Below are 16,030 nucleotides of genomic sequence, written 5' to 3' on the forward strand. Positions count from 1 at the left end.
TATAAATGTATGCAGTGTTATAGAAGACAATAAAATCTGGCCAAAATTATGGCCAAATGAAATTGAGTTTAATTCTAAACTCAATTATGAAATGATGACTTTGTCCTTTGAAGAGTTTTTAATTAGTTTCCTATGTACAAATGGTACCAAACCCAGTTTTATTAATGTGCTCCTACTTTTATTTCCCCATATAAGTATAATTTGAGCTATACTACCGGCATTGATGCAAGTTCTATTTTTCTGGGTTCATGCAGAGTTAAGTATTTTATAGTTATCAATATAAAATTATCCCAAAGATGAATATTTCATACATAAGAACAAAAAAGATCTTAAGTATCCACAGATGGCAATTTTAGAAATGCAAGTCAAAAGACTGTGAAACTAGGTTTACTCTACTAATGCCCAAAGTAGGCTACCAGCAAATATCATCTGGTGTCGTCTCAAAAGGGAGGACAGTTTTGTTTTGCACTTTACATAATGCCAAACTTTAAAACTGGGCTCCAAACAAACAAAGTCACATTTCCGGCCATGGGCAAGTTTACCTGACACACAGAACCACCTCCCACATTTCTTCAGCTCATCCACAAGAACTCTGGGATAACTGGTTGCATAAGGGAAAACAGTGATTTGCTTTTACCTGTCATGCAGAAGCAAGAGGCAATGCTCCCTTGAAGAAGAGGCTCAAGCCACAGCTGCTTCTGCTTTTCATTTCCATATAGGTGCAGCAGCTCCATGTTCCCTGTGTCTATACATAATAAAAGCATTTGTTTCAAATTTAAAAATTTACCAACATGAAGTTCAAACTTTATGTAGATAATACAGACATGCATCTTTTTAAAGTAAATGCTTGCTAACAAAAATATTCTGGAGCATAATAGTAAATATAATTTACAATGATGATGGGCCATAAATAGTTACAAGCACATGGCATTCAGTGCATATTTATTCAACTTGTTCTGAATCACAGACACTTTTCTGCTTCATCTCGGTGAATCATGGCTCTCGTGAAGTCTGACTCAATCAGGACTGAGGAAAACAATTTACTGGCCTAACATTTGCCTGCTGTCTTACAAATGTGTTCTCCTAGGAGTGAGTGCAATGCTACTGGAAAACATTATTCTACTGAGACTCCACTTCTTCAAACATGCCTGTGCTTTCTAACTTCCACATGTTTGCCTGGGCCATGCCTTCTCTCAAGTGAAATTCTACCCATCATTCCTAAGTAATTTCCTGTTTCTGAGCCACCTCCATTGTGAAAAATCTCTGATTACCCAACAAATATCTCCTTCCTCTGAACTCACATAGTAATTATTGTATCTTTGCCTCTAACATTGCTCTTGTTTTTGTGCACCCCGTACCATCTAGAAAAGTACTAAGTCCTATCTCTAGAATGCTAAACACAGAATCTCTGCCTTGGGCAGAAAATGACATTAGATAACTTCAAAGACCCTCTCTAACCTTTAGAGGGCACTGTTCAGTACACGATAACACTGTAGTATCACTCTCAGGTAGAAAAGAATGCTTTGTGTCTGCCATAGAGCAAAATGTTCTAGATGCCTTCCTCTGATTTTCAGTCCTATCAAATTTCTAAAAATACTATCTAAAACCTTTCCCATGAATACTGATTACTTACAAGATTTTGAGGAAGAATTTTTCAGTATCACCTCTTACAATGACTTTAAGGATAGTCACTGAAATACCTATGAAAACTGAGTTAAGTCTAAATCTCTCAAAATATGTTGATACTCCGGTAGGCCTGGTGGCTCAGGCAGTTGGAGCTCTGTGCTCCTAACACTGAAGGCTGGTGGTTCGATTCCTACATGGGCCAGGGGGCTCTCAACCACAAGGTTGCTGGTTCGATTCCTCGACTCCCGCAAGAGATGGTGGGCTCCGCCCCCTGCAACTAAGATTGAACACGGCATCTTGAGCTGAGCTTCCGCTGAGCTCCCGAATGGCTCAGTTGGTTGGAGCGCGGGCTCTCAACCACAAGGTTGCCAGTTTGACTCCCCCAAGGGATGGTGGGCTGTGCCCCCTGCTCCTAACAACAGCAGCTGGAGCTGGAGCTGAGTTGCACCCTCCACAACTAAGATTGAAAAGGACAACAACTTGACTTGGAAAAAGTCCTGGAAGGACACACCGTTCCCCAAAAAAAGTCCTGTTAAAAAAAAAATTAAAATATGTTGGTACTCTGTTCAGACACTCCTAACAAAATTATATTAAAATACACAAAATTCTTAGTAGATTAACACAAGCTTAAAATTCCTTTTGACTGAGGAAGAAAATGAGCCCTGAGTTGGAATTAATGAAGGTCATTATTTTCTTTGCTTGTTTTAAATTCAGTGTTTGTTCCAGTTCAAATGAGATAAATATTGAATACAAACTTTTCAAAAATTACCAGTTTTTTCCAAGAAGCTGGCAAAACAAAGCTATCATTTATGGGTTGGGGAAAAGAACCTAAATTACTTCCACAAAAAAATTTTTCCCCAAAAATCAGCCCAATGGCCCCCAAATTTTCCAGTAATAGCTTTAGAATTAAATTGCTATTTTCTAGTGGCTCCTGCCTAGCTCAGTCGGTAGAGCATGAGACTCTTAAAATTGCTATTTTCAACATTCCACTGTACAATATTGTCTGACTTATTGAAGGGCAAAAAAAAAAAAAAAAGAAAACAAATTGGAAGATGATGTTTCCCATAAGCTTTTATAACTATTTCAGAAATAACCTGGGTTGCTGGAGTAGAAATTCATCTTTTATACTTAAGAAACCTCTCAAAGTATTTAATTGGCATCAATTCCCCTTCTTCATCTGCTTCAGAAATGCTCCAAAACACAATCCCAACAGAGCCTTCCTGAAGAAATCTCTACTACAAAAAGAAAACAAATGCTTAGTTTTTTACTTACGGTTTTACACATCTTGTTTGCTGAGGAGAGTTGTTGATCAGACTTTTATCAAAGAAAATATATTTTCCTGGCCAATTTTTAAATTTCAGCAGTTGGGTAATATCATTTAGATATTACAACTGAAAGACTCATGAAATTTTAATACTAAACAAAGTCTACAACCATCTAGTGAAAAGTGAGTTCACAGGTCAAATGGAGAAATAGTGGCAGAGCTGTATGTGCAAAGCAGGTCTTCTATAGCATTATTTTTCATACTATGACCTATTAGTGTTCATGAAATCAATTTAATGAAATACGCGTATGGCTAGCAAGCTCTAATAAAATAAAATAGATCAAAATAGAGTATATTTGATTAGACTCAGTGGAAACTATCTAAATGCACTGCATGTAGAAAGGGAAACTATTGTTGCATGAAGCCTTTTTTCAGTAATATATATCTCTCACCCCATCCATCCATCAATGAACATGCACATACAACTACATATGCCACATACTGGGTCACAATAAAAAATATATTTCTAACTCTGAGTAGCAATAAAAAAGTTATAAACAAAAAACTACCAGTTTTCTCTCCATAAAATTATGTCACCTACATAGCGTGATGTAATAGCTTTACATGAGTGAGACGAAATCTGTAGAAACTTTGTGAATAGATTTCTTTACTTTTACAATAGCCTCATTATTAGATGAAAATGGAGTACAGCAGTAATGTAATAAATCAGTGCTTTGAAGACGGAAAACCACGTCAGCGACAAGTTCAACCATCATCAGAAGTCTATGAACTATCTCAATAGTTCCAAAGAAATGAGCGTCAAAGTCCAGTGAGGAAACACTTTGCTATGCAACCACATTGTGTTTTCTCTCCAACATCTGATACACCTCTTTGTGGCGGCCCCATCCTTAACTCTTTTTGGGAGAGCTTTAGCACCAGGGCCAGACAATAAGCACAAAAGGCAATGCTGAGGCCTAACTTCTGCGGGAACACTATAGGATATCATACCATAATCCTTCTACTACAAGCCAAGTGCTAGTTCTTGACTGACAGCGTCAGAATAATCAGAGTAACTTGGTTAAAAAACAATACAAAAGACATTCCTAGGGTCTACCCTAGACCTACTGAATGTCCAGGATGGAGTCTGTGAATCTTGGTTTTGTGTTTTTTTTAAGTTCCTGAGGTGGTTCTTCTGCAACTCCAGGTTTGAAAACACCTTCTACAGACTACATTCCAAGTTTATCCCTTCCATATTACCCTTTTAAAGAAAAGTTGGCCTCCTTCCCTCATCCTTCCAATTTTTTTGTGCCCGAGTCCTTAGGGGCATTCTTCACTTCTCCATTTATAACCCACATCCAATCAGGAAATCCTCTTGGCTCTGCCTTCAAAATATATTTAGAATCTTTCCACTTCTCACCCCTTCCACTGCTAGTACCCTAGAACAAATCACCATCATCTCTCACCAGGATTATTACAACAGACTCCCTGCTTTCCTCCTTCTTTTGTTAATTCTCAACACAGCAGCCAAAGTGATCCTTTGCAGTTACATCTTAACACTCCCCTGCTCAAATCCCCAGTGGCTTCCCATTGTACTGTTATAAGCCATTATTTGTATTATAAGGCCCAACAAATAAGGTTCTCTCCTCTCTGACATCTTCTGGTCTTCTCCCAGCCATCTGCCCTCCTTGGCTATTCCTGAAATACACCACTCACACTAGTGCCTTAGGGCCTGTGCATTTTTTGTTCCCCTTTCTATGAAAACTCTTCCCCAGATATCAGCATGGCTAAGTCTCTCACTCTCTTTAATTCTTTATCAAATGTCATCTTCTAAATAAGACCATTCTATTTTAAATTGTAATCCATATTCCTTGTTCCTCAGCATTCCAGAGCTCCTCTCCCGTTTTTTTTCCTCCAACGCACTTTTCTTTTTCAAACTTACTATATAATTTACTTATTTACTATATTATTTATTTTTGTCTCCCTCCATTAAAGTATCAGCACCACGAGGGCAGGAATCTTTGTATATTTTACTCTTTGATATATCCCAAATTATCTAGAACAGTGCTTGGCACATAGTAATCAATAACTAATTGGTGAATAAATGGAGAAACAGTGAGGCTAATCAAAAGATGTGGCATTCTCTATCCATTCCAGCTAGCCATAGACATATCCAATACCCAGTCAAAAAACTGCAATCCTTCTCCTGTTAATCCCTTTGTGGCAGCTTTTATTCCCAAATACTCTTCATGTAATGATGTTTAACAAAAGAGTAATCCATTGAGAACATTATATTCATTTTTTTAAAAATTTAACTCAAAGTAACTGAAAAGTAAAATTATAGACAAATTTATAAATCAAGAACTTTATGTAAAAAAATAACAATAAAAAACGTCCTTGTTAAAATAGAGAAATTTTAAACACTGCTCAAAATATATGAGAACATCTATTTTTAAATAATGTAGTAACCTGGTGCTTGGCAGTTGAAGACATCTGGAGCAAAAAAGCATTTCCCTGTTTCCTCAGCAATTAAGGCATAGTCCACCTGGTTGAGACCACTTACAGCTGGCAAAAACAGGTTCCACAAGCCCTCTGCTTTGGCCATTTCCTGTCAAGGTGATTAACGTGCCAGAGTGATTATAATTTACCATGACTTAAAATAGTTTATTTTTAAAAGATACTGGTATTTATGCTTTTTGAAATTTAAAAACACTTATGAAGTTATTTATTTCATTGTATCCTAGAGTGCAAAAACAAGTAGTTACTAATTCACCATAAAACAGTTTCTTAACTGTTAAAGAAATGACTTTTCCTCTAAGCTTTCTTAGATTTGACTGAAAAACTAAATTTGCTTACTTGAGTACTTCTTACTGAATCATGGATGGCTATTACAAAACCTCCCACGCTTGAGTATAATTAATGCCAAATATATTATTTTGTGCATCTCAATTCCTAACATGTGTTGCTATTAGAATTTGAAAACATGAAATGTGGATTAAGCCCTGCCTTGACTTCAGTTTCAATTAAGTGACAGATGGTAGCAAGCAGTGTTCATCATATTTTTTTCTTTGAACAGCTATAAGAGGTTGTCTTCATTACAAACCATATACAAAACACTATATAACCTAATTTGTATATTAGATTCTATTTTTAATATTCCTTTTAAAACAGTTATTACTAGAATTATCCTCTTCATATATAACAGCAGCAGCAACAACTAAGTTCTCTAAAGAAACCTGCATGTACATTTTATGTTAAAGGTTTTCTTATTTTTCTTACCTTGAGCTTATCAATCACTAAAGGTTTTTTCCACTTGTTTTCTGAATTTTCATTTTGAACATAGAACTCAATTACCTCCTTAATGTAATAAAAAGAAAAAAGTTTATTAGCTGAAGTTAATACAAAGTAAATAATACCATAAACTGTTAATATCCAAAGTAAATATATTTAGGTGAAGAAGTTTTTTCAGCTGCTATTAAATCAATAATATTTCTTTCTAAAACCAGACACAGAAGTATAAAAATTCTAGAGGCTTGTTGCTCACAAAATTTATACAGCCTCAATATTAGATATGATCTTAAGATGATTAACCATAGAGCTGGGAGGATTATGGGTGGAGTTGGGCCCCCTTGTTAACTCTAGTCCTGACTTCCTGTTAAAATTTGTGGTAACTTCCAGGGCAGAGATGCTAATAAATAGAGAAGCATCTTGGAATCGGGGCTTTTTGCACATGGGCAGCTGGTTGGAACACTGGCCGGCAAGTGTGCATTCACACACTCCTTGGTGGCTTTGTTTCTTTTTCTTTTCTCTAATAAACTGCTCTTTTGGCGGACTACCTGGAGAATTATTTGACCAGTCGACAGATGATAAACTTCTAAAATCTTATACCAAGATTTGAGACTTTCATTTTCAGCTTTATGGCACACTAGATGGTCATAGAAACCCCTTCCAGGGTAGTACAAATAAAAACGTCAGGTAAAATATTAAAAATAACTTAAAACATGCATTTAGTAATGCATAGGTATGATGGAAGGAAAATAAGGAAATCCCTCTGAGGCCAGGAATAAAAAACCTGACTCTTCAGGTGTAAAACAAGCACTGGAGCAGAGTTTGTCTGGGGCTGTAGGCTGGTCCAGGTTGGCCTAGGCCTTAGTTTTTAATGAGCCACAGAGGCGGGGAGGGGTGGGGGGGTTAAGGAGACAGCCAAATGCCCCAAACAGGGAAAGGACCAGAGGTTACCTCTTCCCTTAACCAAAGTCAGCATGCTTAATGGGAAAAACCTAAGTGGAAAAAAAACAAAATAAAAAACCCAGCCCTCAGAGGTAGGCCATGGGGATATAGGCCATATATATGATGGAATAGAAGAAAAGAAACATTTCTAACTTGAATCCTGTCTTTACCCAAGTTCAGGATCTGAATTCAGGGACCTGTGGGTCCCTAAAATCTCAAGCCAAAAACTAAATTTGCAGTGTTCCTGGTGACAGTGCCTGAAAGCACCTGGCAGAAGCAAAAGCAAATCCACTCTGGAGGAAAGAGTTGTAAACAAAGCCTTCAATAATCCCAGCAGATTAAATTCTACTTCAAAGAACATGAGTTCAAAATGAAAAAGTACTAAACAGTTAAGGAAACAAGCCACCATTAGCAAGAATTAGCAAAAACAATAGTTCAACAAAACAGAATCACACTTCGCAAAAACTACAGATAGAACAATGATCTGATACAGAATATATTTCTCTCCGATAGATTTCAATAATAAAAGAAGGAATGAAAAATATGACAAAGGATTTTCAAAATGGGCCAAATTTGAAAAAGAACTGATTGCAACTTGGGGGGTGGGGGGAACCCATAGTAATTAAACTTAAAAACTCAGTGGTAGTGGTTCTCAAACTTTGGTGGGTTTCTGAATCACTTGGGGAAGTTGGTAAAAACAGAGCCCAGACCCTATCCTACTTCAATAAACCTGGGGCGCCTGTATTCTTCATTAGCTCTCTAGGTGGTTGTGACACACTCCAAATTTTGAAAACCACTGCTATATGTGGATGGTTGAAAAATAAGATTAGTTACAGATGGGAAAAAAAAATTGCAAAAAGGACTGGAAGAAATTACTTTCTTGAATGAGGCACAGACATTCAAAAGAAGGAAAATATGAGTGGTTAAGGGTTATGACGAATACAGCGAGAAGTTCTCACATAAGTCTAACTGGAGCCCTAGATGAAAAGAATGGAGAGAGAGGGAACGTTAGAAAAAAACTATAAGAAGTTTCAGAACTGATAAAAGATAACAATCCTCAAATTCAGAAAGCACAATGAAGCCAGAGTATAGTCAAACTGCAGAACATCAAAAAAAAAAAAAGAGAAAAAGAAGGAAAGAATAAAGAAAAGCTCTTGAAGGAGGTAGGGGAGGGAGGAAGGCAGATTACTGATAAACAATCAAAATTGAGAGCTGACTTCCCAAAGCAACAAATAATCCAGAAATCAGTGGGATAGTATCTTCAATTGCTGAGAGAAAATGACGGTCAACCAAGAAGTATATAACAAATAAAACATAGTTTCAAGAATTAGGCAAAATAAAGGCATTAGAAAGAGACATAAAGACATAGAGATAGAGATGATAGAGAAAGATAGATAGATATAGATAGACAGATGTACAGACAGATGGGCAAAGATAGGAATAGAAATCATTACTTCCCTCTCCTCAGTAAAAAAAGGAAAAGGGAAAAAGATAAAAATTTACTATAAGATTCTCATTAAAAGAACCTGATCCTAGAAGAAACATCTGAGTTGCAAGAAGGAATACAAAATACATGATAAATACATGGGTAATAGCCACATAAAACAGTAACAGTAATCTCTAATTTGTGCAACTAAAAGAAATAAGATGAACTAAAAAATTGGATAATAGCATTCTCCAATATTTTGCTATCATAGCATCTCTGTACCTATTATTTTTTTTCTACACGTAGGCTAGCAGAGAATTAAAGGCTATTAACTGGATTAAAGGCTATTAACATTAAAACTCCATATAATATTATTTTCTAAAATTGTTCCACCAATTTAGTCATGTAAGTAATATACTAAAATGTTACTTTAATTGAAGCATGGCTAGCTAGTCTAGAGTACTGCTGTATTTAGTGGAAACTTCAAGAAGACAAAGGACGACTCTTTCAAAGGCACCAGGATGAACAGCATTTGCTATTTCTGTCAGGAAGTCAGTTACATAGGAAGATTTCCTGTTTAGGATTGTTTATTATTTCCATCCATCATATTGCCATGAAAATAGTCAATGCTATTGTGTTTGGTAAGAAATATATTGTGCAATACATTTATAAATTCCTCATCTCTGGCTACTTCTCTATGACACTACAGTCTGAGAAATTAAATTACGTCAGTGTTTATATAATTATCTAAAAACTTGTATTATTTAATACTTCCTGTTCTAAACTATTAAGAGATTTAGTAGTTAATCTTTCTTTTGTTCTTAAAGTATGAAAAACAGTTTACTGGTGAAAGAAGTAAGCAGAAAATATGTTTGATGCCTGATCAATTCTCCCAAAATATCACCTTTAACATTCACTGCTTGAGATACTGCTTTGGAGTATGCTGGTTCAGAATCTTAAATCTGAGCCTGCAAGTAATTTTGCAATATAAAGTTTTTCACTTTAAACAAGTCCGTTAGGAACAACAGTTGTTCCCTAGTACATTAATAGACTCAGCAGGAAAACATGACTAATTTTACAATAATGTTAAAAGTCTCTTCTCAGTAATATGTCACTAGTTCCTATTTTACATGCTGTTTTCTGGACTCCTATCCATTTTAAATAAGAATTGCCTTTTAACACTTTCATAGATAATGGGTTTTTATGTTCTAACTTCACAATATTCAAGGAGTTTCAATAAGGTCAATAGAGTAATTTAAAAGAAACTTATTTTTTCCTGTTATAGAAAACCGGAAAAATATGTAAAAGTATTAAGAAAAAAAATCATCAAGAGTCTTACTAGCTAAACTTATGTACCATGAAAATGTAGATGTATTACGTGATACGATCTTGTTTGCCAGACATAACTGTTTTCATTTTTGTAAACTTAGTTATAATAATATTTGAGAGAATTTATAGGCTGCCCCTCTTCCATTCTGAAAAAGCTAATTACTTTTCTCCCAATATCATTTCAAATGCGTATGTTCACAGACAGTGATTAGTGTTGTTCAGAATCATTCTACAGGATAAAACATTTTTTACAGATGTTGGTACAAGTTCTTAAAGGAAGCAAAAACTCATTATTAGATGTGCATATATTCCAGATTTGAAAGATCTACAAAGACAAAATGATTGTGGCTTTCCTTGCCACAGAAAATATTAACAATTCTCCCTTTAAAATAATAAGACTGCTTTTTTACTTACCATAAAGCATTTTCTTTTACTGCAAATTCTTTGTAAATATTTTAATAGTTGCATGATATTGAGTTCAGTAGATGTATCACAATCCAATTTGTGATACTTCTCTTTTGTGCTGCATGTTTTCCTTGATTGCCCATTCACATTGAAAGAGCAAGGCTACATGGTTTCCTCTGCTCATTCTCGCATTTCTTTTGAACAATGGGCTGGTTGCAAACACTAACATGTCATTTTAAGGATTCATTTTAAGGTGAGCAGGTAAGAATCAGGCCTGCTGATAGGCAAGCTGGGTCTACACCAAACCCCCACCCCCCACCACCAGAAAAAAAAAAAGCCAAAACATGAAAGACCCTACTGTAGACTACTACCCTCCTGGTGAAGCCCTGGCTGCTCTGAAACAGATCATTTGCTTCTTTAGAGTACTCTTGCAGCTTTGTGACTGGGGCAAACAGCACTGCCACCCATGAGTGTTCAAGACCAATCCAAGGGGCCCATCTACAAGTTAATTCTTAAATCAAACATCTTGATTGAACATCTACCCCTTTTCATTCTTGCTCTCAATACCAGCCAATTACAGGGGAGCCCATTATTTAAAAGGAATAAAAAGAATGGTTACCACCTGCATTACAGACTTCTCTTATTTCAAAATTCTTTTGAGATATGGCTTGCTCTGTTAAGGTTTACTCTTTGGTATGAACCAGTAGCTTTCCAAATCCAATTTGCATTCTCTTTTCAAAACCTTTAATCCTCCGATGTGTCTCCCTCCTGTTTATGTGCTTTTACCAATTTATTCCATTAAAAAAGTAATTCTTATTGTTAATTCAATAGGATTTTATTTGAGGTTGGAGAGGCAAATGCTCCCATCTTTAATTAGAAGTGCTGCATTTTTTTAATACCCCAAATTACAGAATTTTAGAAATCAAAATTATATATATACTAACTAGAACAGAAAGTCTCCAAAGTGATACTTTAAGCACTGAACACACTTAAGAAATGACTATTTTGGAAGGAATGTCCTCATATTTAAGTAGTATTTTCTTTATAAAAACAACAACAACAACAACACTATACCCTAATCTGTGAGCAAAGTTAGTTTAGGCCAGCTCTTTGCTAAAAAGAGATCATTATTCATATAAATAACAAGCAATAATACTAATCATCCTATAAACACATATCAACTCTGACTATTTTTTGTTCAAAGAATTTTGGTCTTTTTCAGTTTCCTATTTCATTTTGTCAGTCTAGCTCTAGACCTCTCAGAATCTGGAAGATTAAAATGGGAATTTATTGTACATCTAGTCATATCTATAAATATTATAGATGAAGAAACTGACACTCTGAGAGATAGTTATTTGCCCAAGACCACGTAACTTGTGGCACGAATGGGCTAGAATCAAACCCTTACAATTTCTACAACAGTGTTCTACCCAAATGCCTTACATACTTTCATAATAGCTTTTATCTTTTCTTCACAGCATTTAGCATCTTACTTAATGTCTTTGTTTCATGCTAAAGTATAAGCTCTGGGGAGTATAAGTACTAACATGTTCTTTCTTTTACTTTCAATGGCTCTCCAGGTACCTAAACCATTATTAGGTACCTGATAATTATTCGTTAACTGAATTAATGAATGTACCATGTTATATCTCTACCCTCAGTGAACTAATTGAAACTTAATACCTCAAAATAGTAGCTTGTGGGGAGAGAGGTGGTAGTATCTGTGAGCAGCTGTAAATGATATGCAAAAATTTCTGGATATGCCCCTCTTGGTTTCTCTACAGTTCTTTTAATTCTCAAAGGGGTGCTTGAAGAAAAAAAAAAGGCTGAAAGTCACTGTCTTAGGGAAAGGTCCTGAAATTAGTGTTTTACTCTTAATACACTTAATACAACTTTACAAAAAAAGTTCATTTCCTTTGACTTAATTTTAAGTCCACAGATTTATCTGTGGCATTCCCTTGGCATATATTAAAAGCTTGGAATGTTTCAGGATCAAGTTCTGTAGCAGCTCAGTGCTAAGGTGAGGAGGCGCATCTAGTTAAGGATCAACTGGAACATAAGATATCATGGTTCCCCTCGAAGCAGAGATAACCAGTAATTCACCAATAGTGCTCGAGCACAAATACATTCTGTTCATACGATACTTACCTTTTCAGCTGGAAGGATGTGCTGTTTCATGAAATGCTTCACCTGAGTAAGAACTTCCTGTCCTCTCTTGCTCTGTGCAAACAACTGTTGGGTAGTGTCAACGTGTGGTGGTACAGTTCTCAAAGTTCTTTGTAAGAAAAAATGTTATGAAGATATCCAAAATCATTATATTTCTGAATATAATGTGAAGTCTTCCCTAGCTCCCCAAAAATAGTCCTCAGAAGGAGTTGCCATGTTTTGGAATTTTTTAAGTGTTTCCTATTATGGGGTAAATGTGGAATCACTTTATTTTGAACATCAAATTTTAATGCTTAAAGCACTGTTTGGAGAAAATGTAAGCCTGGCATGATTGCAATCAATGAGAGTTTTGAATCTTTATTGAAGTCACCTGTCAGAATTTCTTAAAAAGGAACCAAAGAAATTGAACACAAATTTAATAATTACTCTTAGTATATGCCTCACAATTACAATTGCTGGATATCATTATAGACAAGACTTCTAAAGAGTAACACCATTGGTTGCTATGTTTTGGTGATCACATATACCCATCGAAAAAATGAGTTGTAAAACACAGCTGTCCTGTTATGATATACGTATCTGTGGCTTAGGTGAATTTCCAGAGACAATATCATCCACACATTCAGTAAGTGCTACATATTACACCCCTGAGATGGGAGTGTGGGTGGTAAAGCATATTACATGCCTCAAAAAGTGCTCCACTGATGGAGACAAGGATTTCAAAGATGGGTACGAAATGTCTGAATAAAATATCATGATGTGATGGTGGAAAAGAGCAATATTCCCAAATTTAATAAATCACCTTATATAATTTATAACTTTAAGTGGGTATATGTAAGTAACAAATATTAGAAGAAAACATTTTATCTATATCCTTAAACGTTTATACACTCAAGTTATCAAAATACTTTTAATTATAAATATGCGTAATTTTTATATTTGAAGTCAGTTTATTTTCAGGCAGATAGAGATTTGCCAAACTATAGTGATTGGCAGCAGCAATTCTGGTGTAAGAAATAAAAACAATCCCTATCCCCCTAAAGTTTATAACCTTCACATACTTAATAAAGGCTCTAATTTGAGTCAGCCAAAGAATCTATTTTGCTTACCTTTTTGAGAGTTGCAGTCCAGTTTCTGCCAGAGGTTGCACAACATTGGCAAACAGAAAGCTATTCTCAGATACATTATTTCCCAGAAGATATCTACTGTATACTCCCTGTAAGTAAATTAACATGAAGCAGTTAAAATTAATTGAAAACTCTTCTTTAGTCTTTCCATTTTCCCAGTTTATATGAGTCACTAAACTCACAAGGTACCAAGATATAAATCAGATAATCAATTCTATTAATTTACAAGAAGGAATAATCATACCCCCCAGCTAAAGAGTCATACTGGTATCATCTAGTAAACACACTCTCTTCCTAACAGAACTGTAACTGGGAATTCAAACCGAACTTGAAACTGAGCTCAGCAGTTACCAAAGATACCAAATTGGCAAGTTATATCACTTCTGAAGATCACTGCTCTCCCTTCATAGTGGGGGAAAATCTGAAGAAACTAAAACAAAATAAACTATAAAACTAAAAAGAAAGCAATGAGATGACCTCTAAGAATATTTTATCTCATCTTTGAACCCGTAGTTCAAGTGAACCTGTAGTTTCCTTTGAACAGTGTTAGCTGAATGCTAACCAGTTTTTCCTGCTTAATTCTCCACGTTCTGTGCTTCCAACATAATACTTTCTCCTCTCCCCTGCCTCCCCACCAAAACACAATCAACTGAATTTCATTAGTTTATTTCTTTATACAACTCTTTATGTAATAAAACACTAATAGTTTTTCAATTATTTCCAATTTCACATTTCTAGTTAGAATAGAATGTTTATGATCATCTCTAAGGTTACTTACTACTATATAGTTTATAACGTATATATTAATTTCAATCATAACCCATGTCAAACTTTGATTTGAAATGAAAATCTAGTGAAATTTAAATTCAAAGCCTATCTGGAATCTGATTTGAGGAAACTGATGGATATAGAAACACACCACAAACACTATTTTGAGAAACCCATCCAATCAAGTTGATTAATATGATTAACATGACTATAAAATACAGGATGAGATATAACACAACTATTTCCTAGAAGTCATTTCAGTTGTTCATGAATAGCCTGAACTCTGAGGACAGAGAAAAATAACCACAACTTTCTTTAATCTTTTTTCCATTCTTGTTTGTTTCTGAAATTTCTTATTTACCTGTTCTTTCTTCAAACCCTACCTAGCCCCTTGCCACTGATGAAGTATATCAATTTCTTAAATAAGCACCCAAGATTCAAAGTACATGGAAACTAAATTAGTATAGTAAAGAATGCATCCGTTTAAAGTGTAAGTTTTTAAAAAACTGAACTTATTCTCAATTTCCTCTCAAAATTAATCACATAAATATGACATTAGAAAATGAAAAAAATTACTCATCTACACTCAAAAACATATTAAAAGGCTACTATATGCTAGTTACTACACTAGGGTTTGGGAAGTTCAAAGATAATTCTTTCCTCATCACCAGACCTGGTTAATAAATGGTTTTATAGTCTGAAGCAGACATTATTATGAAATTTTAGCTCTTTCTTAAATTGGATATTCAAGAAATAGCCAATTTTCACATGCTTTTCTCTTTTTGTGATTATGTCTTTCTCTCTTCTGACCTCCATCTTTTAAGTTTATTATACCAAACAGTGATGATCCATTTTGCTACTCAACTTTTTTCCTTGCCAAATTCTATTCTGTAAGTTTTGGATATGTATTTTACCGATGTATGGTATTTGTCATTATGAGAAGCCAAATGAGCTAAGGATAAAGACGACAAAACCTCTAAAAGATCAGAAAACATTGTCAACCGTACGTTCATAAATAATGATGAAACACGTTACAAACAATTAATTACCTGTAGTATCCCAGCCATTTTAAAATATGAAAGGGCAAGAAAGAAATTCCAGTTGGGAAGAATGGGAGTAATTCCCCTGCAACGGCTATATATTGATATTAGTTCTTCCATTGATGGTATCCCTATAAAAACAGCACATACTATAAACTTTGATAAAAAATCTCATGGTGAATATTTAAAACTGTCATAAGATTGTATATGTACATAAAACTAAATCTAATAACCATTAGTCCACATAAAAAAACATGTTCTAAATGTTGATTTCCAAAAGAACACTATATACAAAGGATTACATTTTGTCATAAATCACTAAAAGTGGAATGCTTTAGTCAGAAAAGTCAATAAGGAATAAAATGATTTAGAAACATTTTAAAAAGCAAATAAAAGCTATCTGAAATTGTAATATAATCCTATTTTTAAATTATGAGGAATAATAAAGTTAATGTTATATTAATAGCAAATTAGGCAACATTAAGTTTTCATACCTATGGCTTCTTGTAAATGAGAACTTTGATTTATAAATGGAACTGTCCTTGGCCAAAAGTAGAATAGAGAGAGATGTGCTAAGTCTGACAAAGGATGACCAATGGTTGAAAGCTCCCAATCCAGTACAGCTATAACTCGAGACTATAATTAAAAATAA

At 34.8% G+C, this 16,030-nt stretch overlaps 1 protein-coding gene across 2 annotated transcripts in view; it reads right to left on the reverse strand.

Annotated features, from left to right (window-relative positions):
* ACAD11 (acyl-CoA dehydrogenase family member 11) overlaps positions 1-16,030 on the reverse strand; it is a 70,767-nt gene that overhangs the window by 30,325 nt on the left and 24,412 nt on the right. The window contains exons 6-12 of one of the 2 annotated variants that reach the window (XM_019725930.2): positions 15,873-16,014; positions 15,388-15,509; positions 13,553-13,659; positions 12,426-12,552; positions 6,167-6,244; positions 5,357-5,495; positions 638-745 (exon numbers count right to left, since the gene is read on the reverse strand). In XM_019725930.2, coding sequence (XP_019581489.2) covers positions 638-745; positions 5,357-5,495; positions 6,167-6,244; positions 12,426-12,552; positions 13,553-13,659; positions 15,388-15,509; positions 15,873-16,014 — 823 coding nt within the window. The remainder of the gene's footprint in view (positions 1-637; positions 746-5,356; positions 5,496-6,166; positions 6,245-12,425; positions 12,553-13,552; positions 13,660-15,387; positions 15,510-15,872; positions 16,015-16,030) is intronic. The other variant, XM_074312842.1, reaches the window with a different exon arrangement.

The sequence above is a fragment of the Rhinolophus sinicus genome, linkage group LG10 (assembly GCF_036562045.2).
Source record: "Rhinolophus sinicus isolate RSC01 linkage group LG10, ASM3656204v1, whole genome shotgun sequence".
In the NCBI taxonomy this organism is placed as follows: Eukaryota; Metazoa; Chordata; class Mammalia; order Chiroptera; family Rhinolophidae; genus Rhinolophus; species Rhinolophus sinicus.